The sequence below is a fragment of the Protopterus annectens genome, chromosome 16.part0 (assembly GCF_019279795.1).
Source record: "Protopterus annectens isolate FY-2018-M chromosome 16.part0, PAN1.0, whole genome shotgun sequence".
Classification (NCBI taxonomy): domain Eukaryota; kingdom Metazoa; phylum Chordata; order Ceratodontiformes; family Protopteridae; genus Protopterus; species Protopterus annectens.
In genome coordinates this window covers 406,407,377-406,429,203 of record NC_056750.1, presented here as the reverse complement: position 1 = coordinate 406,429,203, position 21,827 = coordinate 406,407,377, and the positions used below count along the sequence as shown (strand labels likewise).

The following is a 21,827-nucleotide window of genomic DNA, read 5'->3' as shown; positions in this document are numbered from 1 at the left end:
TATATCCTTGGTTCATCTATCATTGCAGAGAATATATTACTGTGCACTCCAAAACATATATAACGTATACCTAATGCAACACAACATGCCAGCTGTATGGAAAATAACAACAGATAACTCCCTTCCAAACAAACATAGCTCTCCAAAGTCTCTCATTAAAATTCATCATCCATCTTCCTTATGCAAACTAAAATCTTAGAGAAAGCTATCTATGTGCACATTACATTGTACATCACTAGTTACAACCTCCTGACATCCAAACAGCAGAGATTCTTGGCAGGTTTCAGCACACTAACTGCCATTTGATCCATCACAGACCAAACTTACTTAGGAATGGGAGGAGGGAAGTTACTGTCTGTTACTATATTTATCCAAATGACCAAAGCTTTTTTGCTAATAGATCACAGCATACTACTAAACCACTTATTTTTATTTATTTATTTAACATTTGTTGACTGGGAAAGTCCGACTAGTTTCCACAGATCCTGTTTTCAGTGGAGGCCCGGGGATAAATGCTCCAAACACATGTCTTTAGCATGTGGGAGGAAACCGGATTACCTGGTGGAAATCCACGTGAACGCAGGGATAACATGCAAACTCCACACAGATGGCACCCCAGCTGAGAATCGAACCAGAGAACCTCTTGCTGTGAGGTGAAACCACCTACTTGACATAGATATCAGTGCAGATACAATATGCTAGTTCCACAGCTATCATTCTAACTGATATTGCTGTGTAAAAGTCAAATAATCCTTCCCATTTCTAGTCATACAAGGAGCACAACAAGGCCCATCCTTGCTTCCCTCATCTTCTCCATCTATATAAATAGACTTCTTGTGGACCTAGGCCATCTTTTTGTACTTCCATATACCATTAATATGGTCCTGTTTCATTTTAACAAATCTATAATAGTCCTTCAGAAAGAACTTGACTTTCTCACTCTTAACACTTGGATCAGCAAGAAAAACTTTCTTCTCAACTCTTCAGATTTAAAAAAACAATGCTCTTTCCTGCCAGGACAAAGCTAAACAGCCCCAGAATTACTAATCTTTGATCTCAATAGCAGTACATTAGAAAATTGATTGTCATTTAAATACCTAGGACTTTGGACAGACCATCCATTAACTTCAGCTTAACCCAGTACTACTCTCTGCCAACAAAATCTCTCTCTTTCTTTTCAAATAATACAAAAAAGTAGGCAAAATTTTTAGTTGGGCAAGTAGAATACGAATGCAATAATCGCATATTCCTCAAAAAAAAAAAAAAAAGAAAAAAAGCCCATAATAATGCAGACAATCTCCAACAAATTCTGTGCTTTTTTCACATACATTACAGAGTATAAACACCACTGCTTAACACTGCAAAAAAGCAGATTGGCTTCCAGTCAGACAAAGATATGACTTGCTCTTATGCTCTCAAGTATTCAAACTCCTATTCACCTAATTTCCTCTCTGGCTGCCAAACTAATGAGGTGACCTTTTTACTACAACCCCAGAAATCAAAGCCACCCAGGCCCTACCTTGCAGGCTCCTAAAACTAAACTGCAATGCACAGATTGTTTCTTCTTCTTCTTACTAGGCCCTTACTGGTGGATTTCTCTGCGCTGGTCTCAAAGAAATACCATTTTACCCAAAATTCTGCACACAACTAAAACATTACCATCATAATTATACTTCATGCAAATGCCACCAGTCCAGGCATTACATAACATTATCTTGCATTAGTTTGTCACTCTGCCTGCTAACAACTATGAATGATATTGCATGCAAATTCAGCAAACTCATGAGTTAGTCCAACTGCACTGAACATAACTGTGTGTGTATGTATATATATATATATATATATATATATATATATATATATATATATATATATATATGTGTGTATATAAAATTGTGTATTCATACACTTTTGTTATTACTCTCTCCATATTATATATATTGATTACTTCTGTCTGTATTGTACATCATCAAACTGTCTTACTATACTGCAGTGTGTATGTATATATAAGTATATGTTTTGTTTTTTTTTTACTTTCCTTATTTACTTCTCCTCTTCTCTCTGGGCTAAGACTGAAATTGATCTTTTGTAGTCAATACTCTACCTCAGTTTACAAATTCAAAGAAATAAATAAGGAAACGTGATATGGTTATGATAGGGGGGCATACATCAAGGAAATAGAACAAGGACCATTTTATAAATAATGAGATATGTTTAATTAAGATATTAAATAATAATTCAATTGTACCTATAGGCTACACTAAGATCTTAGAAGCGAATGAAACTATAGGCATAGGTTATATTATTATTATTTTTTTCTTTGCTTTAATTGGGTTACACAGTTTAAGAAATTAATATATTTAATTTACAATCACTAATAAAGAACGTGAGTATAGGGAGCACATTGACAGAAAATCACCAAGGGAACATCTTTTATCCATCACCAAACCAGTTGTCACTTTTTACATTTTTTTTTAACATTCATTAGTCCTGTATGTGGACTGGTAACCATAATCAGCAGTGACCTAAGTCCAGAGGATATTAATTACAGAAATGTGCATTCTTCTGTATTCCACTGTGTCTGTCTCACGTGCATAAAAAATCAAACACGGTCAAACTGCAGACTAATAAATATCAATGACATTACAAAGCATTAATGTGGAGGACATATGTAATGCTTTGTTTGCAAGAGGCAGTTGAACTACAGAAACAACACATTATCAGTTCTCTAAGCAACTTTGTAATTCCTAGAAGTATACAGAGCATGCACATATAAAACAGCAACATAAGACCAAGGATTTACACTAACTGTCTCATATTCCAGTTCTGAGAGTCTATTTTAAAAGCAGTGGCTACAAGCCACCCTCAGGTGGGTCATATTTAGACTGAGGTGCAAGTCAGAGAAGAAGACAAACCTGGAAGAAAACTAAATTACCCAAGTTAAACCACTGTGGTCATGAGGCCAGTATCTAAGCTGCATACAGACAGTACTTGAGGCCGGAAATGAATGTTGGATTATGGGACAGCAACACTTTATTAAAATGGAAGGCTATTGACTAACCAGTGCCTTTGGGAAGATGTGCTTTCATACCACTTATGTAAATCTACTACCTTTAAAAGCGACATATCTTTTTGCCCTGCTTAACTCTTTCCTTATTGTTTCAGTTCCCATTACAAACCATTGAGAAACAACCTTGAATCCATGTAATGCCTACAACAATTCTATCATCCATAGTAAAAAAAAGAAAAAATGTTTGTCAACAAGCCTTTATTCATGAGAATTATAATTTGTGATTTTTGTCTACATGTTCAGCTTAAATAATTGTACAGTTATTATTTTAACAGGTTACATAAAGACCTTACCAAGAAGTATATTTTTCTTTCATTTTGTTGCACTGTAAGGTCATTAAAATATAAAAATCCAATATGAAATTGTTTCTTGCTTTTCTCTTTCTTTTGTTTGTGGTGCTGGTTTAAAATCCTGAATGAAAAATCACCAAGGATAGATGCAGCTGAATGTTATTTTTATAGCTTGGTCAAATGGGCACATGCGCAAGTTAAACTAGAAATGAAACTCATCTGAATGTAGAACTCCTATTCTGTCACATTTCAGCCATACGCTGATATAGATATAGATGTAGGGGAATCTTGCACGGTAGTATATGTTGGATTGTTGTGAATCCAGTGAGCAAAGCATGACAGCAGGATTTCTATTACATCAGTAATGTTACACAAATCAGGCTTCAGTGAATTAATGTGTCCATATAGCAGTAAGACATTTGTCATTGTTTTTCAGAAAAAATATAATATGTAAGCTGCTTGATTTAGAAGTAAATTAAGCCTGTCCTCTTAAGTAAGATAACACTTATGCTACAGAAGGCAAAGTTGTGTTGAGCAGAGGTCACTTCGAGGAGGGGAGAATGAGAAGTTGGTGCCTTGGGCATTAGCAGTCAGAGTAATCCTGTTTAACTTCAATAAAGTTAAGAATGCCAGTCAAATGCAAGTGATATATGCCTTTATGAGGCTGAAGCCAAACCCCAGAAACCAGATGAGGACAATTACCGGAAGAATGTAGAAGTAATAGAGATGTGGCAGCTGAATCTCCATATAAAAATGTTCAGTATAACATTGGGCCTGAAGCCTTTTGCAGATGTGTATAATACAATGAATGTTATCAATATTAATTCAGCAAACTGAAGCAAACTAATAAATATGGTTATTTACTTCAGAGAGAGTCATCTATGGCAGGACACTAGAAAAGTAGAGGATTGCAGACTGAGACCTGTGTATATCACCTCACACTCACACCAGAGAGCACTTGTTAAAAAAGGATTTACCAAATGCATTTAACAAAACTCTTTGGTAACCAAAAAGGAGCTGTGCATATTTGTATGTTGGTGGTGGGGATCTTCAGAATGATATGTGAGAGAAGGCCCCCTCCCCCAAGCTAAACAAAATATATTCTGGATTTTCTAGCTCCTCAGGCTGGTTATGTTTAAAATTGGGGGGAAGGGTCTTTGCTGTTCAGGTAATTTTTGGGGCGAAATGGAATATTCAGTATGCCTCTATTCTAGCCTTGCATCACATAAACTGCATGCCCCATCATATGTCTTTATAGATAATGAGGTTAAGGCAATCTGCTAAATAGCATTACTGGTGAAGTTGAATATGTACAACATACCTTGTTCTAAAACACTTCTGCAACATTGTGTGTGTATGTGTGTGTGTATATGTATGTATGTATGTATATATATATATATATATATATATATATATATATATATATATATACATACACACACACACACACACACACACACACACACACACACATACAGTATATGATTCTATCATAGATATATATATATATATATATATATATATATATATATATATATATATATATATATATATAATGTTTATATATATATGTGTGTGTGTGCACACATTATGCATGTCTATATGTACAAATATGTGGTTGCTGTGTCTACGGGTGAATGTTCATTTGGTCAAGTCCAGTTGATTATACATCTGTTGCTTTGAACTGGTTCTGTGTCAAGGACAGAACTTGTCCCCTTGCAGGACACACTTTTAAGGCTGGGCTGCTGTTTGTGGGTGGGTTCTGCTTGAAGATTGTTCTTACTCCCCCCCCCACCTTAAAATCCATGTTGAAGTCTGTTACAGTGTTTCAGTGGAATAGGCTTTAATGCAGCAGGCTACTTAGTTTAGTGGTTGAGTAAATAAATGTTCCGTCTGAAGTAATATGTGTGAGTGGCATCAGTTACAATGACTGACATTATATATGGTCAACAAAATAGCTGATCAAAAGTTGTGCATAGTCAGTCTACTACTGTAGTTGAGGAATCTTTCCAGTCTTTTCCGATGTCAGGGTTGGAATATACAGTCAGAAGAGTATATATACACTATATGAAGAGAGACATCATGGAGCTCTCAGAATATGTGTCTCAGACTGGTATGAGCCTAGCACTGAACAGCATTTTATCTTCTCCAAGGATGATGCCACAATATGAACAAAAGATGATTGACTTTAATAATTGGCTTAGTTTCTGGTGTCATTCTAAGGCGGTTCAATATTTGTCAGCATGGAAGGAGATGGTCAACAGACCACTCTGCTTTGCCAGGGATGGTCTGCACCTCTGTGCTCTAGGTTTTAGAATATTAGCTAAATCATTGTCTTCACCCATAGTGCCTTTTTTAGGCAATGCCAACTTTGAAAGTGCTTCCGGCATAGCAAATCAAAACCCAAAAAAATCTAAAGGTATTACTGCTCAATGCTAGGACTCTAAACAAAAAACTCCACTTCCTAAAAGCTCTCTTTTCCCCAGCAAATGCTGATTCTGTGCAGTCACTGAGACATGGTTTAAAGCCATGGAGAGCACACCAACAGACAGTGCTAGGTTATAATGCCTTCCACACATTGTTTACGTCAGCTACCTCACAAGTAGGGACTAAAGGTGGAGGTGTCTCTGTTTTACATCAAAGATAAATATACATCAAGGCTGGTCAAACAGGACAATGCACTTGAGCTGCTCCAAGTTCAAATCACCATAGGCAAAATCCAGTACCATTTCTTTGCAAGCTGTAGGTCCCCCTCTATGACCCAGGAAACCCAAACCATGTATTCAAACTTATTAGAAACATTAACCATCTAACCCAATACCGTATTCATGGTTGACTTTAATTACCCCACTATTAACTGGGAATCCTACATGAAACCAAACGTACATGCACAGAGATTCCTGGATTTTGTAAACACAAACTCCCTGGACCAGATCATCAATACACCAACCAGGGGTGCAACAATACTGGATCTGGCCTTCACTAATATGGGGGAGTAATGCCTTCCCTCATAAGGTCAGAACACAAAATGGTCTCATTTGAAGTAAAAATAAAATTTGGTCCCCCAGCAAAACCTGGAATATTCAGGAACTATTTTAAGGCTAACCTCCTGCTATTAAGTGAGAACCTGGCAAACTTCCAAGCCCCCATAAACCCTGAGAACACTGCTGCCTATGCAGAACTGTTCACAGAAACTCTGTACAAGCATGTTAATAGCTGCATAGAGGCAGCTGTACCAACCAGGAAGAAGTACAGAACTAACTCAAAATACAAGCCACCCTGGTGGAATCACAAAATTAGTAGGTTGTATAACAGGAAGAAGAAAATCGTGGCAAAAATAAGGAGGTGCAGCTCCCAGCAGGATAAAAGCACTCTCATCAAGCTTAAACAATTCAGAGGACAAATAAAGCCTACCAAAGCCAAATTTGAGATAAGTATGGCCTCCCAGGCCAAGGACAACCACTAAGCATTCTTTAGCTGTGTCTGCAACCTCAAAGGCAATACACAATTGTGTGCAGAGCTCATTGTAAATAGAACCACCTATAGTGAGCCAGAAGCCATAGCAAACCTCCTGGCTAATAAATTCAGCTCCAACTTTACCCCTCTCTCCCCCTCAACCTTTCCTCAGGAAATATCATCAAATAAAACTCCCACCTACAATCACTAGGGAACAGGTCCTTAATGCTTTCTCTAAGACCAAAAACACTGCATCAGTGGGCCAAGACAATATCCCAGGATGCCTTCTAAATAGCATGAAACATGACCTATCAGGGCCTCTGGAATTACTATTTAACTGTAGCCCCCAAAGAGGTTTCATGCCTTGTGAATGGAGAAAGGCAACAGTCATCCCTCTGTACAAAGGTGGGCCAGCTGCAGACCCTGGAAACTACAGACCCATAAGTCTTGTATGTAAAGCCAAGGAAAGAATTATCATGGAGATGATCAATAGAGATGTAGCAAACATCCAGACACTGGACCCAACCCAGTTCAGTTTTTTCAAGGGCAGATCATGACTACTTAACCTGGTGAACTTCTTTTAGAAGGTCACTAAAGCAATGGATGAGGGCAAAATCATTCACACTGCCTACCTTGACCTGGCCAAGGCATTTGACACAATACCCCACTCGGGCGTTATTGACAAACTCAAAAGGATGGTAGAAACCTGTATATTACCTGGTGGATAGCCAACTGGCTCAGAGACTGGACCCAGGAAGTTAGAATTGGGAAGTCCACCTCCACCTCTACAAAGAGGCCAGTCGCAAGTGTAGTCCTTCAGGGACTGCTCATTTTTTGGCATTTACTTCTCAGAAGTCAAAGCCAATGTCATTGGTCTCTGGTTGACTAAATTTGCAGCTGATTGCAAATTAGAAGCTGTCATTGAATCTCACACTGACACAAATGTTCTTCAGGAGGGGCTGACACAGGCAAACAACTGGTGTCAGAGCCATAGACTAAAACTAAATGCCAAGAAAGGCATAATAGTATCCTTTGGGAAGTCATCCCTGGTAACTTTCATATTGACAACACACCCCTTAGAGCTGACCCAGTAGTCAGGGATTTAGGGATACTTACAGATAGTAATCTAGCCTTTGACCATCATGTGTCTAAAGTGGTGAGGAAATCATTCTATGTTGCACAACTTATAAACAAAGGTGTGGCATCTAAGTCCAAGGAAGTCATTGTTCCACTGTATTCGGCATTATCAGACCTGTCATTGAATACAGTGACCCATTTGCTATGTGTCTAACCAAGTATATCCAACAATTGGAATATTCACAAAGATTCCTCACTAAAAGAATCTTCTTCTTCTTCTTTCGGCTTTTCCCGGTTAGGGGTCGCCACAGCGGATCACCTTGTCCGCACATTGATTGGCAGTGGAGTTTTACGGTGTCGAGTTGCCAGCCCGGCGCCCAACCTTCCACAGAAGGCACACTCACACGCACAACTAGGGCCAATTTAGAGTGTCCAATCCACCTACAGCATGTCTTTGGGATGTGGGAGGAAACCGGAGCACCCGGAGGAAACCCACGCGACCACAGGGAGGACATGCAGACTCCGCACAGAAGGCACCCCAACCGGGGATCGAACCGGAGAATCTCTTGCTGTGAGGCGGCAATGCTAACCACTGCACCACCGTGGCCGCCCATTCCTCACTAAAAGAATACAGGGCATAAATAATACGTTCTATGCAGACCACCTCAAGACCCTATCCCTGTATTCCGTCTCCTACAGGTTATTGAGGGGAGATCTATGCCTGTCATACAGGGCATTGTTAAACCCCACTCTGATGGACCTCCTCATATCCACAAAACAAACATCACCAGAATTGCCCATTCTAAAAGCTTAAATCCTCCCTGTGATATAAATAGGACCTACTGGAGAGATAGGCATGTATCTCAGAGACTACCCCATCTATGGAACAGCCATTTGAAGCAGAGTTCCTCCCTAACCCAATTCAAGTGCAACTTGGACAATTGGATGGGAAAACAGAAATTCATCCCTGGTTTGGCACCTATGTCTCTAATGGACACAGGTAACCTGTAAATGGTTCATCTCCCTGGCCCATGTTTACACTTAAGGGTATCAGAACTTGTCACAGATTTGGGATGCATGGCTGGGCTTAAAAAGGCCGTTGTAGTTGTTAGCCTTGTAAATACCTATGAACCTATAAGAGGGAGCTGCAAAAAACATAGTTTTGTAGTTGCATGCTGCAAGGTTTTGTCTTGGAGTAAGTGCATTTAAATGGTGATTATTTATTTATTTATTTATTTTTTGATTATTTCTGTCTAGATTAGTGACATTGACATTTTAGGTGTTTAGACATTTTTGAGTACACCTCTCTTTCTATAGACCTATATAAAACCCAATTTTACCCAATATATGGTCCCTAGGGGCAAAGGATTGCATGAGTTTGTGCCTATGCCTTGAATATACTACTGATTGTCCCTATCCACAAGGGACATAGGCACTAACCTAAGTGTAACCACAAACCACACTGATAAACTTGTAAAAACAAAAAAGGAAGGCAATGTATCATTGCTCCATAACCCAAATTTTGCAGCTTAAAGCATTAAAAAGAAGTAAAATAAATTAAATGTGCTATATAAAGAAAATATACAGATAATTTATAATGTATTCAGAGCTGAACAAGGACCTTTTGTGCATGGATGGGGCAGTATTGCTTTAAACTGAATATTGGTTTAAACTGAATGGTATTTTATTGAGAGGAAATTATGTCATTATAAGGATTTGTACTTAAAATGTGAAAAATTTGAAAATGGTGTCTGAAGACGTTTAGCATTTATTTAAATAAAAGCGGTAACCTTTTAATACAGTTTTTATCTTTGGAATAAAGCTCGTGATTATTTTATATTTTGAAGTGGTGGCTTGTCACTGTGGAGTTAGCTGATACGTTGCCTTCCTTTTTTGTTTTTACTAACCCAAGTATAATTTTGTCATTCCCCATCCACTGATCCAAACTGCTTTTGAAGAGAGTCAGGGAAGGGCTCTGCTTAATGGGAATAGAAAGCCTGTCCCAAAGACTGGAAAAACTCTCTTATTAGCCTCAACAAAAAGCTGAGATCCCTCATCAAATCCTCTAAAACTAGCTACGAAAACAAGCTTGCAGCAGAAACTAAAGATAATCACAAGGCATTCTATGGTTATGTCAAGAATCTCTGTGGTAACACTCATGTTTGCTCTGAGCTTCTACACAACGGCACCTCTTACACCAAGCCAACAGACATTGCCAATATACTGGTGGACAAATTCAGTGCCAACTTTACCCATCTCTCCCCCTAAAGGACCTATCACAATACCAGTAGAATTGCAGGCACCCAGCATTACTGCTGCGCAGGTTAAGACTGCACTGTCCAAGGACAAGAATACAGGTTCCATGGGACCCAGCAATATACCTGGCTGTGTTCTGTATGAACTACAAAATGAACTGGCACTACACCTATGTGCCCTGTTGAATCACAGCCTCACCTCAGGCTTTGTCCTTTCCAAATGGCGCACTGCTACAGTCATCTCTCTCCATAAAGGGGGAGTGACTGCAGACCCTGGGAACTATCTCTGCATTAGCCTGACGAGTCTGATATGTAAGGCTATGGAGCGCATCATCATGGATCTTATTAATAAGGATATTGGGAATCTCCAAACCCTGGATCCCGTGAAGTTTGGATTTGTGAAGGGTAGATCATGCCTGCTCAACCTGGTTGACTTTTTCGAGTCACTCACCAGAGCTCTAGATGAGGGCAAGGTGGTTCATACAGCCTACCTCGATCTGACCAAAGCCTTCGATACCATTCCCTATTCAGGAATCATAGACAGACTCACTAAACTAGGCATCAACCAATATGTCACTAGATGGGTGGCAAATTGGCTCACAGATAGAACCTACAGTGTGAAAGTAGTTGACTCAAAGTCATACTGCCGACCAGTCACTAGTGGAGTCCCACAAGGATCGGTCCTGGGTCCCATCCTGTTTGGCATTTACTTCTCTGAGTCCAGGCCAACATGAAGGGTCTCTGGCTGACCAGGTTTGCTGATGAATGCAAAGTGGTAGCCATTATCAACTCTCCAAATAATGTAGACAGACTGCAAAAAAGGCCTCACCGAAACTAACGATTGTTGCTAAAGTCATGGCCTTAAACTCAATGCCAAGAAATGCGTTGTCATCCCCTTTGGAAATAAATTTGGTTCCCATTAATTATCACATCAATGGTAATTCACTGAACACTGAAAGTGTCATAAGAGATCTGGGAGCTCGGGTTGATAGCAACCTCTCCTTTGACCACCACATAGCCACTCTGGTCAGAAAGTCCTTCTGTGTGGCACATCTCATTACTTAGGGTTTTCCTTCCAGGAAGAAGGAAGTCGTCGTCTCTCTGCTCCTCCCTCATAAGACAAATCATTGAGTACAATGCTCCATTTGGCATGTACCTCGCCAGACACCTGCAACAACTGGAGAGCCACAAAAATACCTCACAAAGAGGATATTGGGCCTTAAACACATGTCCTATATGGACAGACTCAAAAAACTCCAGCTATTCTCTGTCTCCTATCACCTACTTAGAGGCGATCTTTGCTTGACCTACAAAGCCATGTCTGACTCAACCCTGTTAGATATGCTACATCTAAATAAATCCCAATCTCTCTGCACCAGACATTCCAAAGACCTCAACCATATTACCTCAATAAACAGAACTTGCTGGAGGGGCAGGTTCTTATCCCAGACAATGCCCATGCTCTGGAATAGATTTCCAATACACGTCAAACAGAGCACATCACTAGCCCACTTCAAGAGAAATCTTGATGAGTGGATGGGAAATAGAAAATTCACCCCGGGGATCACTTTAGTGGCTGTGCTCGATAGAGGCACTGGAAACTAATGTCGGACAGCACAATGCCAGGGTAATCCTATGGGCTAGACATGTAAAGGCTCTAGAGCCATTAGCCTAGTACACACCTATGAACCTAAAGATGAGGCAATCTGTGAGACACATATTTGTCTCTCCAGCATGTTTTGTTTGAGTTGCTGACTTAATTTAGATCCCTAGATCTTGTGATCCTCGTGCTGTTTGACTTGCAGATGTGTAGCAGCTCCATCAGGGCTGGATTTGACAGTGTAGATCAGGCATAGGCATCTGGATGCCATACCTTAAGTTGTGCCACATGGAAGGACTTCCTTGCCACTGTGGACATGTGGTGGTCAAAAATATAATACAGATTATAGGTAATACATTGGTCTTACCCATCCCATGGTTGCACTTTTGGTTTACTTTATTCTGCTTTAAGTCATGTTGTGGTAACTGCACAGATATCTTTATTCTTGAGTATGAAGAGGGCTTGGACTGAGTGCAGTTTTTATTTAGGCTCCTGGAATTGAGCAGTAACACCTTGAGGTTCAATTGAGTTGATTTTGCTACGTTGATAAGTTTGTCAGTTGGCATTGTCTAAAAAAGGGCACTATGGTGGTAAATAAACTTTTAGCCAGTATTGAAAAGCTTAGAGGGGACAAGTGCAGACCATCCTTAGCAATGCAATATGATCTGTCAACCACATCCTCTCAAGCTAACGATAATGTATCTCTTTAGAATGATATCAGAAAGGAAGCCAGTTGTTAAGATCAGTCATCATTTGCTCATATTGTGGCATCATCATAGGTGATGGTAATATGCTGCTCAATGCTCAGCTCATTTAATGGCCTGAGACATACAGTATGACAATGTAGTCTGTCTTTTCATATAGTCCAAGGAGGTACGTTTCCAGTCATTTACACCTACAATGGACTATGATGAAATCATACTGGTACCTGTGGTGTAGTGACTTGAGAGAGTGTGTGTGTGTGTGTGTGTGTGTGTGTGTGTGTGTGTGTGTGTGTGTGTGTGTGTGTGTGTGTGTGTGTGTGTGTGTGTGTGTGATTTGGTAGATCCTGGTGCCAGATAAGCATGTAACCATTATCTTGTCCTTTTTCAGCCTGGTTACAGGAACATCAGTATACCTCGCAATGGAGTCCTGTATGTTGAGAGTCCTGGGAAGTGTGTGTGTTTGCCTTAGGGGCTTAGTGTTTGGGGCTCCATTGAGTGTGACTGTGTGTGTGCTCTTAGGTGTGTTTTTTTCTGTGTGCTTTTGAGCTTGCTAAGGCAAGGCTTTAACAATGGACGGTATAGGCACTATTTCTTGTTTTAGGAAGATTGCTTTTAAGTACATCAGCATATATTGGTCTATGTGTGCTGTATGCTATGTGAAGTGAGTATTTTGTGTGTGTGTTGTTTCAACAACCTCATGAGCATTTGCATGCAAGAGTTAAGCCTCCAGTGTATTTGTGTAAGTGCGCCTATCACATGCCGTGTCTGATCTTTAAGGTTTAAAGTGGTTGTCGGTAAATGAGAAATTGATATATTGTTTGTTTCAAGATGCCCATATCCACCAAACTGGCAACAGAGAAGTTAGGAATTTGCATACCTATGCTCTCCAGTCCCTTGAGTGATTGGTGAGCTACAAGGGGGTGGTGTATTGCAGTTAGCAGGTTATTGAGTGCTTTGTTGCAGACAAATAAGGGTACTTTACTGGAGCAGATTATGCTAATCAGTACTAAAGTCTAGCAACTTTAATGTTTACACAATACTAAAAGAGCTTTATTAGGGCAGATTATGATAAACAGTACTAAACTCTTCAAAGTTTAATGTTTACACAGTATTGAATTCTGCTAAATCTATAGGTATTGCCCCTGGAAGCCGAACTAGCTACACTAAGCTTGTCAACACACCAGATGTTTGTTCTGTATTTACTGCTTTACAGTGTGCAGTTTTATGGACCATTCTGTGGGGAAAATTTCCTTTCTTGAATGGATCTATGGGAAAAAGTAGTTCAGAAGTACTTAAATAGCTTATACAACAGACAATAGCAGTGAAAGCGGGAGGAAGGGACTTTGGAAACCAGATTACCATAAGGGGCAGAGGAAGCAAGCTAGCTAGAAAGGGATCCAGTCAAATAAAGCAAGTATTGGTGCTCTCTCAGAAATGTTATCTTAATGTTTCAGTGGGGGATGGGGCAGACACAAGGAGCAGGGGAGCAGAAAGGCACTAGAATGTAGTTTTAAACAGGTAAATGATAAGCAGGATATAAAACTGTAAGATGAAAACTTGAGTATCAACAACTATAAAAACACTGAAGCACAAATCCTGGAGCAGAAAAAACAATTGCCTCACTACTGAATTCTATTATAGTTTAGGGCATCAGGCTATGCAGAAATTTGCAGTAACACTGTTTATAGAAAAACATGCCAAAATAAAGGCTCGACTCTGGCAGTATTCCACAGTTCTGCCACAACTGTGAGCAAAACTATAAGAATAAGGCCAGGCAGGGTTTCAAATGCAAATGAGTAGCTTTTACATGTAACTCTACTTATGGAGATAGAAGTGCAATATAATGTAGAAACACAGTCTTCCCACAACTGGAAATTAAGCTACAAAACTAAGATCCAAGAAGAAGGTAATGCAAACAAATACGGAAAATGCAAAAAAGTGCAAAGAAGTATCATCACACAGGTCACTATAAGTGCAACTTAAATATTTAAGCAGAATTGAAATAAAAGCTATTTCTTTCTTGATGAAAAGGTTGTTACGCTTCAGGGATTTCCATGTTTCTCCATGTCTTTCATAAAAGGGCTATAAGTTATGCTGTGGTGTATAGGCATATACTAGAAGTCTGCCCACTGAACAATGTTTTATCAACCAGAATAATGACAATACTATCAGCCAATCAGCCACAAGAAAAAAAATGATTATTCTGGAAAAGACTTCTTACATTAAGTCTGTGTTTCCCATTCTTCTGTCAGTACTGCAAGGTTATAGAACTGAAAGGTCAAGAAGGGGGAAGACATAAACATTTGACAGTGAGGTTTGCAAAAAGCACCTTTTACTTGCTTTCTTTTGCCTCTCCTGCACTTCATGGCTGTGCTCTGCTAGAGTGTGGATGTACACATGGATGTGTAATATATCAGTAATCAACCCAAGAGGCAGTAGGAGACTGAAGTGCCATCTTACAGTGATATTAGTTAAAAAGGTAAGTGATATCTTTCATTAATAATGTCATGGTAAAATAGAATGTACTCTTCCATGTGGTTAATGCAGGATTTGCTCACTGATATCTTTGTTCACTCAAGCTTTGCTCTACTGATCATTCGCAACAGCCATGGGTAAAGCCTCCATTACCAATAACCAGTCATGGATTATTGATAAATTATTAATCCCAACAAAATACCAATGAAATATTAACTGCAATGTACATGACACTGCATGACACTATGTCATCAAAGAAGGCATGGTATATCTACAGTAATAATTCTGCTGTATATTTAGGAAGAGGTATCCCACCGGTTAAATGACCAATCAGCATTTAGACAGGCTATGTTCTGGCAGAATGGAGGACAGCAACAGTCATCCCTCTGAACCAGCCCAGGGAATTGTAGATCCATAAGCCTCACTAGCCTCTTCTTTAAGACCATGGAAAGAATCATCATGGACCTTATCAACAAAGACATACGTAGTCTCGACTTTGGACCCAACCCAGTTGGATTTCTTAATGGTAGATTATATCTGGTAAATGTGGTTGACTTCTTTGAGAAGGTCATCAAAACCATGGGTGAGGGAAAGACTGTGCATACCACCTACCTTGACCTGGCCAAGGCTTTTGACACAATCCCCAACTTCGGTATTATAGAGAAAGTCTCTCAGCTTGGCATTAACCCCTACACCACCAAGTTGGTAACAAAATGGCTCCTCGACAGGACATATATTGTCAAAGTGGATGAATTTGCCTTGATTAAGACATCAGTTGCCAGTGGTGCACCTCAGGGTTGTTTGCTAGCCCCTCTCCTGTTCAGAATTTATTTCTCAGTAGTCAAGGCAAATATAGACCTTCTTTGGCTGAGTTCAAGGATGACTGCAAATTGGGGGCAATCACTGAATTCCTGAACGATACTGATATACTGCAGAAAGGATTAATGCAGACAAATGATATGTGCCAAAGCCATGGACTGAAACTAAATGTAAAACAATGCATAGTTATTCCCTTTGGGAAAGCAAATACCCTAGCTAATTACAATATAGACAACCCTCCCCCTCCAAGTGGTACATGAACTGGGTACTCTGGTTGATAGTAATCTGAACTTTAACCATTATATGTTCACAGTGGTGAGGAAGTCCTACTACGTGGCACAACTCATAAGTAAGGGCATAGCCTCCAGATAAATGGACATTATAATTCCACTGTACACAGCCCTCATCATACCAATAATTGAGTGCAATTTACCCTTTTGCATGTACCTCACCAGACATCTGCAACAACTGGAGTGACTCTAGAGGTTTCTCACCTGGAAAATACAGGGTATAAAAAAAAAACTGTGTGGAATGATTGAACTCCCTACCATTGTATTTTGTCTCCTACAGACTTTGAAGGGATGATTTGTATCTGGCTTACAGGGCAGTTTTCGATTCAGCCTTGATGGAATTTCTCCACATTCCTAAATCAGACTGCATGAGGGTCATTTGTTCTAAGGATCTTAACCTAATCTCTGACAAAAATAAATCCTGTTGAAGTGATAGAAACCTTTTTCATAGACTACCCCCTTCTCTGGAACAAGCTTCCCATTCATCATTGACCCTCTTGAAACCCAACCTAGATCTATGGATGGGTAATCATAAATTTACTCCTGGGATGACACCCATGTCCTTCATGGACAGAGGCCGTCAGTATTCGATATGTTACCAGAGGTTCATACTTCTGTGAACTTTGTTCACTTAGCTATTGAAAATAGGGAAACATGGGATAAATATGGCTAGGCTTGTAAGGGCTCTCGGGCTGTTAGCCTAGTAACCGCCTATGAACCTGAGGCATTCCTGTGAAATTATAGAACATTCTTTGGCATATTTATTCTCCTTTGATGTAGTAATTTACAAATCTTAGCATAGTTTCAGAATAAAAATTGCCATTTACTGTAGTGGCAAATGTTTTCATTTATGAAAGTTTTGCCTAAAAATGGCATACTTTTATCTATGAAGATAAAGTGGTCACTTACTGGGTCAAAGATGACTTTACAGTTGTTGTTGAAGCATTTGCAGACTTGTCCCTTGGGGAAGAAAATAAACAAAATTGCCATGATTTGACAACAAATATGAATAATCTACATATGAACAACTCCTTATGTTAGACATTTGACTGCTGCACACTGTGGTTAGACGTGTTATTTGATGTATACTTTCCTGCCCTCTGAAAGCAAGTGATGACTGAGATGATGCAAACTATTTATTATTTTTCCTTTCTGCAATGTAATGTAGTCCAAATTATCTATATATATCAGTGACTTAAGAGCCCTTCTGGGTTGGAAGAGCTGAATATACATACCCTTCTGGTGAGCTCCTGGATTTCCCATGCCTAACTGTGAAAAAACTGTTCTTTCCTTAAGGGTAGGAAATTAGCACCACTCCTACTATATATACAGTTGTGTATGAATATAAGTAGTGTGCCAATGTACATCATTGTCACTTCAGTGTAATGTTTGCAGAATGTCATTTAGTAATAGCCATGCTTGTGGAGCTACGAATTGTTTGTTTCTGCATCAAGAGCATTAACATGGATAATTTTACCACAGTGTAAAATTAATATGTGAATGACTCCTTGGCTGGCATTTTGTATGTCATTTATGTGTTTACCTGTGATGTGCATACATACATACATCTGGTGGAGCTATGCTAAAGTTTCAGGTCTGGTTTGCTTTGAAGGTGCCTACCTAGCTGACAGGGTTCTTGCTTACCACACTGCATTGCCATCACAATTAACCACAGCAAAATTAAAAGGAGTGGCTCCAATTTCCAAGTGTTTTTTTCAGGGTGGCTCTTACGCCTACATTTCTGATGTGGGGGATCTAACCCCATGTACTCCCAATCTTTAAATATATAGATTGGTGGCCAATTGGAGAGCCCAGTGGTCTGCAGTTTGTGGTGGCCTCTGTGGCTACCAAACTCCTTTCCACAAGTAATGCAGGCTTTATCTTTGATATGCTGATGGTTTTGTCCAGTTGGCACCTGTACATCTGAATGTAAAGTAGCTCTTGTTGTATAAATTTAAATATACTGATAGCGGTACTAAGAGGGTGCATATAAAGTGTTTTGATAGGAGTACTAAGAGGGAGCATATGAAGTGTTTTATTATGCTGGTGATACTGAAAAATTTTGTGGGAAAAAATTAATATGCATCTAAATAATTATAGTTAAGTTTTGCAAAGAAGTATTTATGAACTGAAGGACCAAAAAGCAAAGGCTATGTTGTGCAAAAATTATGAATCTGTTATTATGAACTAAGTAATTTGAGTAACATGGACTTGCAATGTGATGTGGCCTTAAAATGTATTGAATAATTCCATGCACTCGGGCATCCTTTAGAAAAGTTGCATTGAATGTTTAATTACATTCGTCTTCAAACTGCTAAGTGACATTTTAGACGATCACATCATTAAAAAAAATCTTCTGATATGTACTTTACATCTGTGGATTAAACCAAGGAAAAGGCATACATGTCATTCTACAGAACACAGATCAACCACAACAATTTCGTCCAGGAACATGGTGGAAGTCAAACACCAAGAAGATATGAGATATTCAAAATTAATATGTAAAAACCACAAAAGAGGAAAAATCACTGGCAAAAACTATAAAACAGAAAAAAAAAGAAAAATATGATGTGAGGTGTTCAGAATTTGATATATTTTCTTGTTTTGTTTTTTGCTATTTTCTGTTTTTTTTACCATTGATCTGTTCTTCTTTTGAAATTTTTACGCATGAAATTTTGAATATCTCATATCTTCTTGGTGTTTGCCTTCCTCAGAGTTCCTGGACGATATGTTGTGGCTAAACATCTGTGGATTAGATTTATGGCTAACCGAATAGAATATCTGTTAGTTTCTGAAAAGGGAGCAATATATAGTTTTATAACCCATATTTTAGTGAAATGTCATTGGCATATAATATCCTTATATTAAGGAAATAGTTATCATAGTAGCAGAATAAATAGTCATTTTATAATGAATGGGGGAAAATTAGTTAAGATATTAAGTAGCAATTTAGTTGCAGAAATAAGCTGCACTAAGATCTTAGAAATAAATGAAACCAAGGGCAAATGTTATAATTAATATTATTTTTATTATGGTTTTGTTTAATCGGGTTTCAGTGAGTAGGAAATGTCATGTGACATTCTTGTGTATAGTTGTTGAGATAAAAAGTAGAGGTTATGTTTGTTTCTACTTTGTGTGAAAATGCATCTATCATTTCAGGATTGTTAGGCTATCTCACTATAAAGACAAAAATGTCCTGAAGAAAGCTTCACATTGACTGCTGATTTCTCTCCTTGGGATTAGCTAATCAGCAGTCAGAGTGAGGAGGTGGGGGGGGGGGGGAGTGTTGTGTAGGTGGCTGGGTTTTGTTTCCTAAGTTGTAGCCTAAGGGCTACTGGAATAGTGAGGAATTTGAATATCAGCTGTTGTGGGAAAGTTCAAATTTTTTTTTTTTTTTAACTTTGTTTAGCATTCATTGGCTGAGTAGGTAGGCTGATACCAAAATACCAATTTCAGTGAACTGACATCAGAGGGTATTAATTAAGAAATGTAAAATTGTATTTAGTCTTTTTGTCCATCTTGCATGTATAAAATTAAAAATAAATCAACTACGGCGTATATGCTAATAAATACCAGTGACCGTATAGAACTATAATGTGATAAACCTGTGCAACACTTGAATGTTTGCCAGAGACAAATGATGAACTACAAATACACCAGATCATCACTACCCTTAGATACTATGGAATTCCTGTAAGCATACAGAAGACATGCGTAGAAAGCAATAACACAAATCTGTGGATTTATATTGGCTGTGACCTAATCTAATTCTGAGGACTTATAAACGAGATACTATTTCAAAAACAGTAGGTACAAGGCATCCTGAGATGGATTGTATATTCAGATATACTGTAGGTGCAAGTGAGAGTAGGTCATAAATCTGAGCAGCAAATCTTTAGAAGTGTATGAAAATTGAAGCAGCCAGATGAAACCAGCATGGACATATGCACAGTATCTGAACTCCCTGAAGATATTAATTGAGGCCAAAACTAAATGCTGGATCATGGAAGGATGAAGCAGCTACATTCCATTTAAGGAGACTGTCTTTTTTCATCCACTTCCTGTTGGAATATGAGCTTTCATATGACTTAAATCCACAAAGGCTGTTTACATACATTTTCCCTGCTCCATTCTTTCCTTATTAGTTCAGTTCTTTTTGCACATTTTTTGAGAAAACAGTTTAATCCAGGTAATATCTGCAACATTCATTCTGCCCTCCAAAGTAAAACGCCTAAGTCGCAAGCATGTACTCATGGAGTGTACAATCTGTGATCTCTGTCTTTATGCTCAATGAGTAGAATTCTACATTTACTAATTTAAAACACTATGTAAAGGACTCTTCAGTAAATTTAAAATTGCTTTATTTTGTTGGATTGTTTGTTAATTCATGAAAAGTAAGATTTATTTTTCCTTTACTTTTATTTTTGCTTATGGAGCTGGAGTAAAAGTTTTCAGGAACAAAATCTTGAGGAATAGATGCAATGAAATGCTATTAAAATTGCTTTGTCAAAAAAGCATTTCTCCAAAGTAAGTCATAAATATAACTTATTTGAATTCATGACTTCTATATTATCAAGCCCCCATGTACCATTGTGCACATACTAATTATATATATATAAAATCCAAGATTTCACAGTGGGGAAAGAACAAATTCTCAGATCTCCACTATAATGTGATATCATACAAGAAAAAAGCAAGTATGCGTGATATAAATTATGATACAGACTCAGCCAAGCTACAATCTTCACTGTGTAATACCTTAAATCTTCTATAGTGGAGGTCCATGGTATTTATATGAAAATGACCCCTCACGAACATGCAAGTGTTTCAGTGGTATTGCATCAGAAAGTCCATGACTTCTTACCTTTTAATTATTTATGGGTACATTCAGAGCAATAATACCAGACCCTACTACCTTTAAATATACCATGTTTTGGACTGTTTGTGACTTCATCAGAAATGCATTCCTCCTAATTCAATACACCAAATAGTCAGACAAGGAGGGGGATGTTAGAGACCCTTACCCTACTCCCTGAAATTTGCCTCAAATAAATTGTTACATAGATTAGTTACAAACTTCTGGAGGTGAAGGCCGTGGTAAAGTCCAGGAACACCACAAAAGAAAAAAAAATCAACCTAGGAATTGATCACAGACACTCCAGAATACAGTTCCAGCTGCTCTAACACCAAGATATTAAACCAGCTCAGAGATGGTGCATACTTCATTGTCCCAGAGGTGGTGTACCTATCTATTACTGTTTTAATGTTTGTTTATAAGATCACAATGTATAGTTTTTACATTTACATTCACTGTTATAATTTCAGCTTGTTATATTGTTCTAATTTTCTCTCTAAATATACCATAAGCCTGCATTTCACTTACTTCATATTGCAATTCCTGTTTGTATAATACTAACTTACCTTTCATTTCTCTATAAACTGGATACAATTTCTTTAAATATTAAGTCATTGTCATATAAATTATATCTGTTCTTAACCAGTGTGTTCATGTTATGTCTAATTTAGTATAATTATTTAAACTGTATTTTTTTGTATTATTTTTGAAGTTTGTAAAATTATTGTTTTTAAAATGTTTTGTAATAGTTTGGAGCATTTCTGCCTGGGCCTCCACTGAAAATGGACTCCTACCCAGTGGACTTTCCCGGTAATTGAATATCAGTAAATACATTTCAGGAAACTAACTTGCTCCGGGACTTCCAGCAAACTAGTCACACAAGAAAGTTGTTATTTCATAGAGATGGCATTCTGCAATGGCCTAGTTTAATCTATT

The 21,827-nt window shown here is 38.4% G+C and overlaps 1 protein-coding gene across 4 annotated transcripts in view; it reads right to left on the bottom strand.

Annotated features, from left to right (window-relative positions):
• Positions 1 to 21,827, bottom strand: part of LOC122790313 (keratin, type I cytoskeletal 18-like) — a 508,415-nt gene that overhangs the window by 69,870 nt on the left and 416,718 nt on the right. For 3 of the 4 annotated variants that reach the window (XM_044057831.1, XM_044057833.1, XM_044057832.1), the window contains one exon: positions 16,946 to 16,996. The exons of the other annotated variant lie outside the window; for it this stretch is intronic. In XM_044057831.1, the coding sequence (XP_043913766.1) occupies positions 16,946 to 16,996 (51 nt within the window). The remainder of the gene's footprint in view (positions 1 to 16,945; positions 16,997 to 21,827) is intronic. 4 annotated transcript variants of the gene reach the window in all.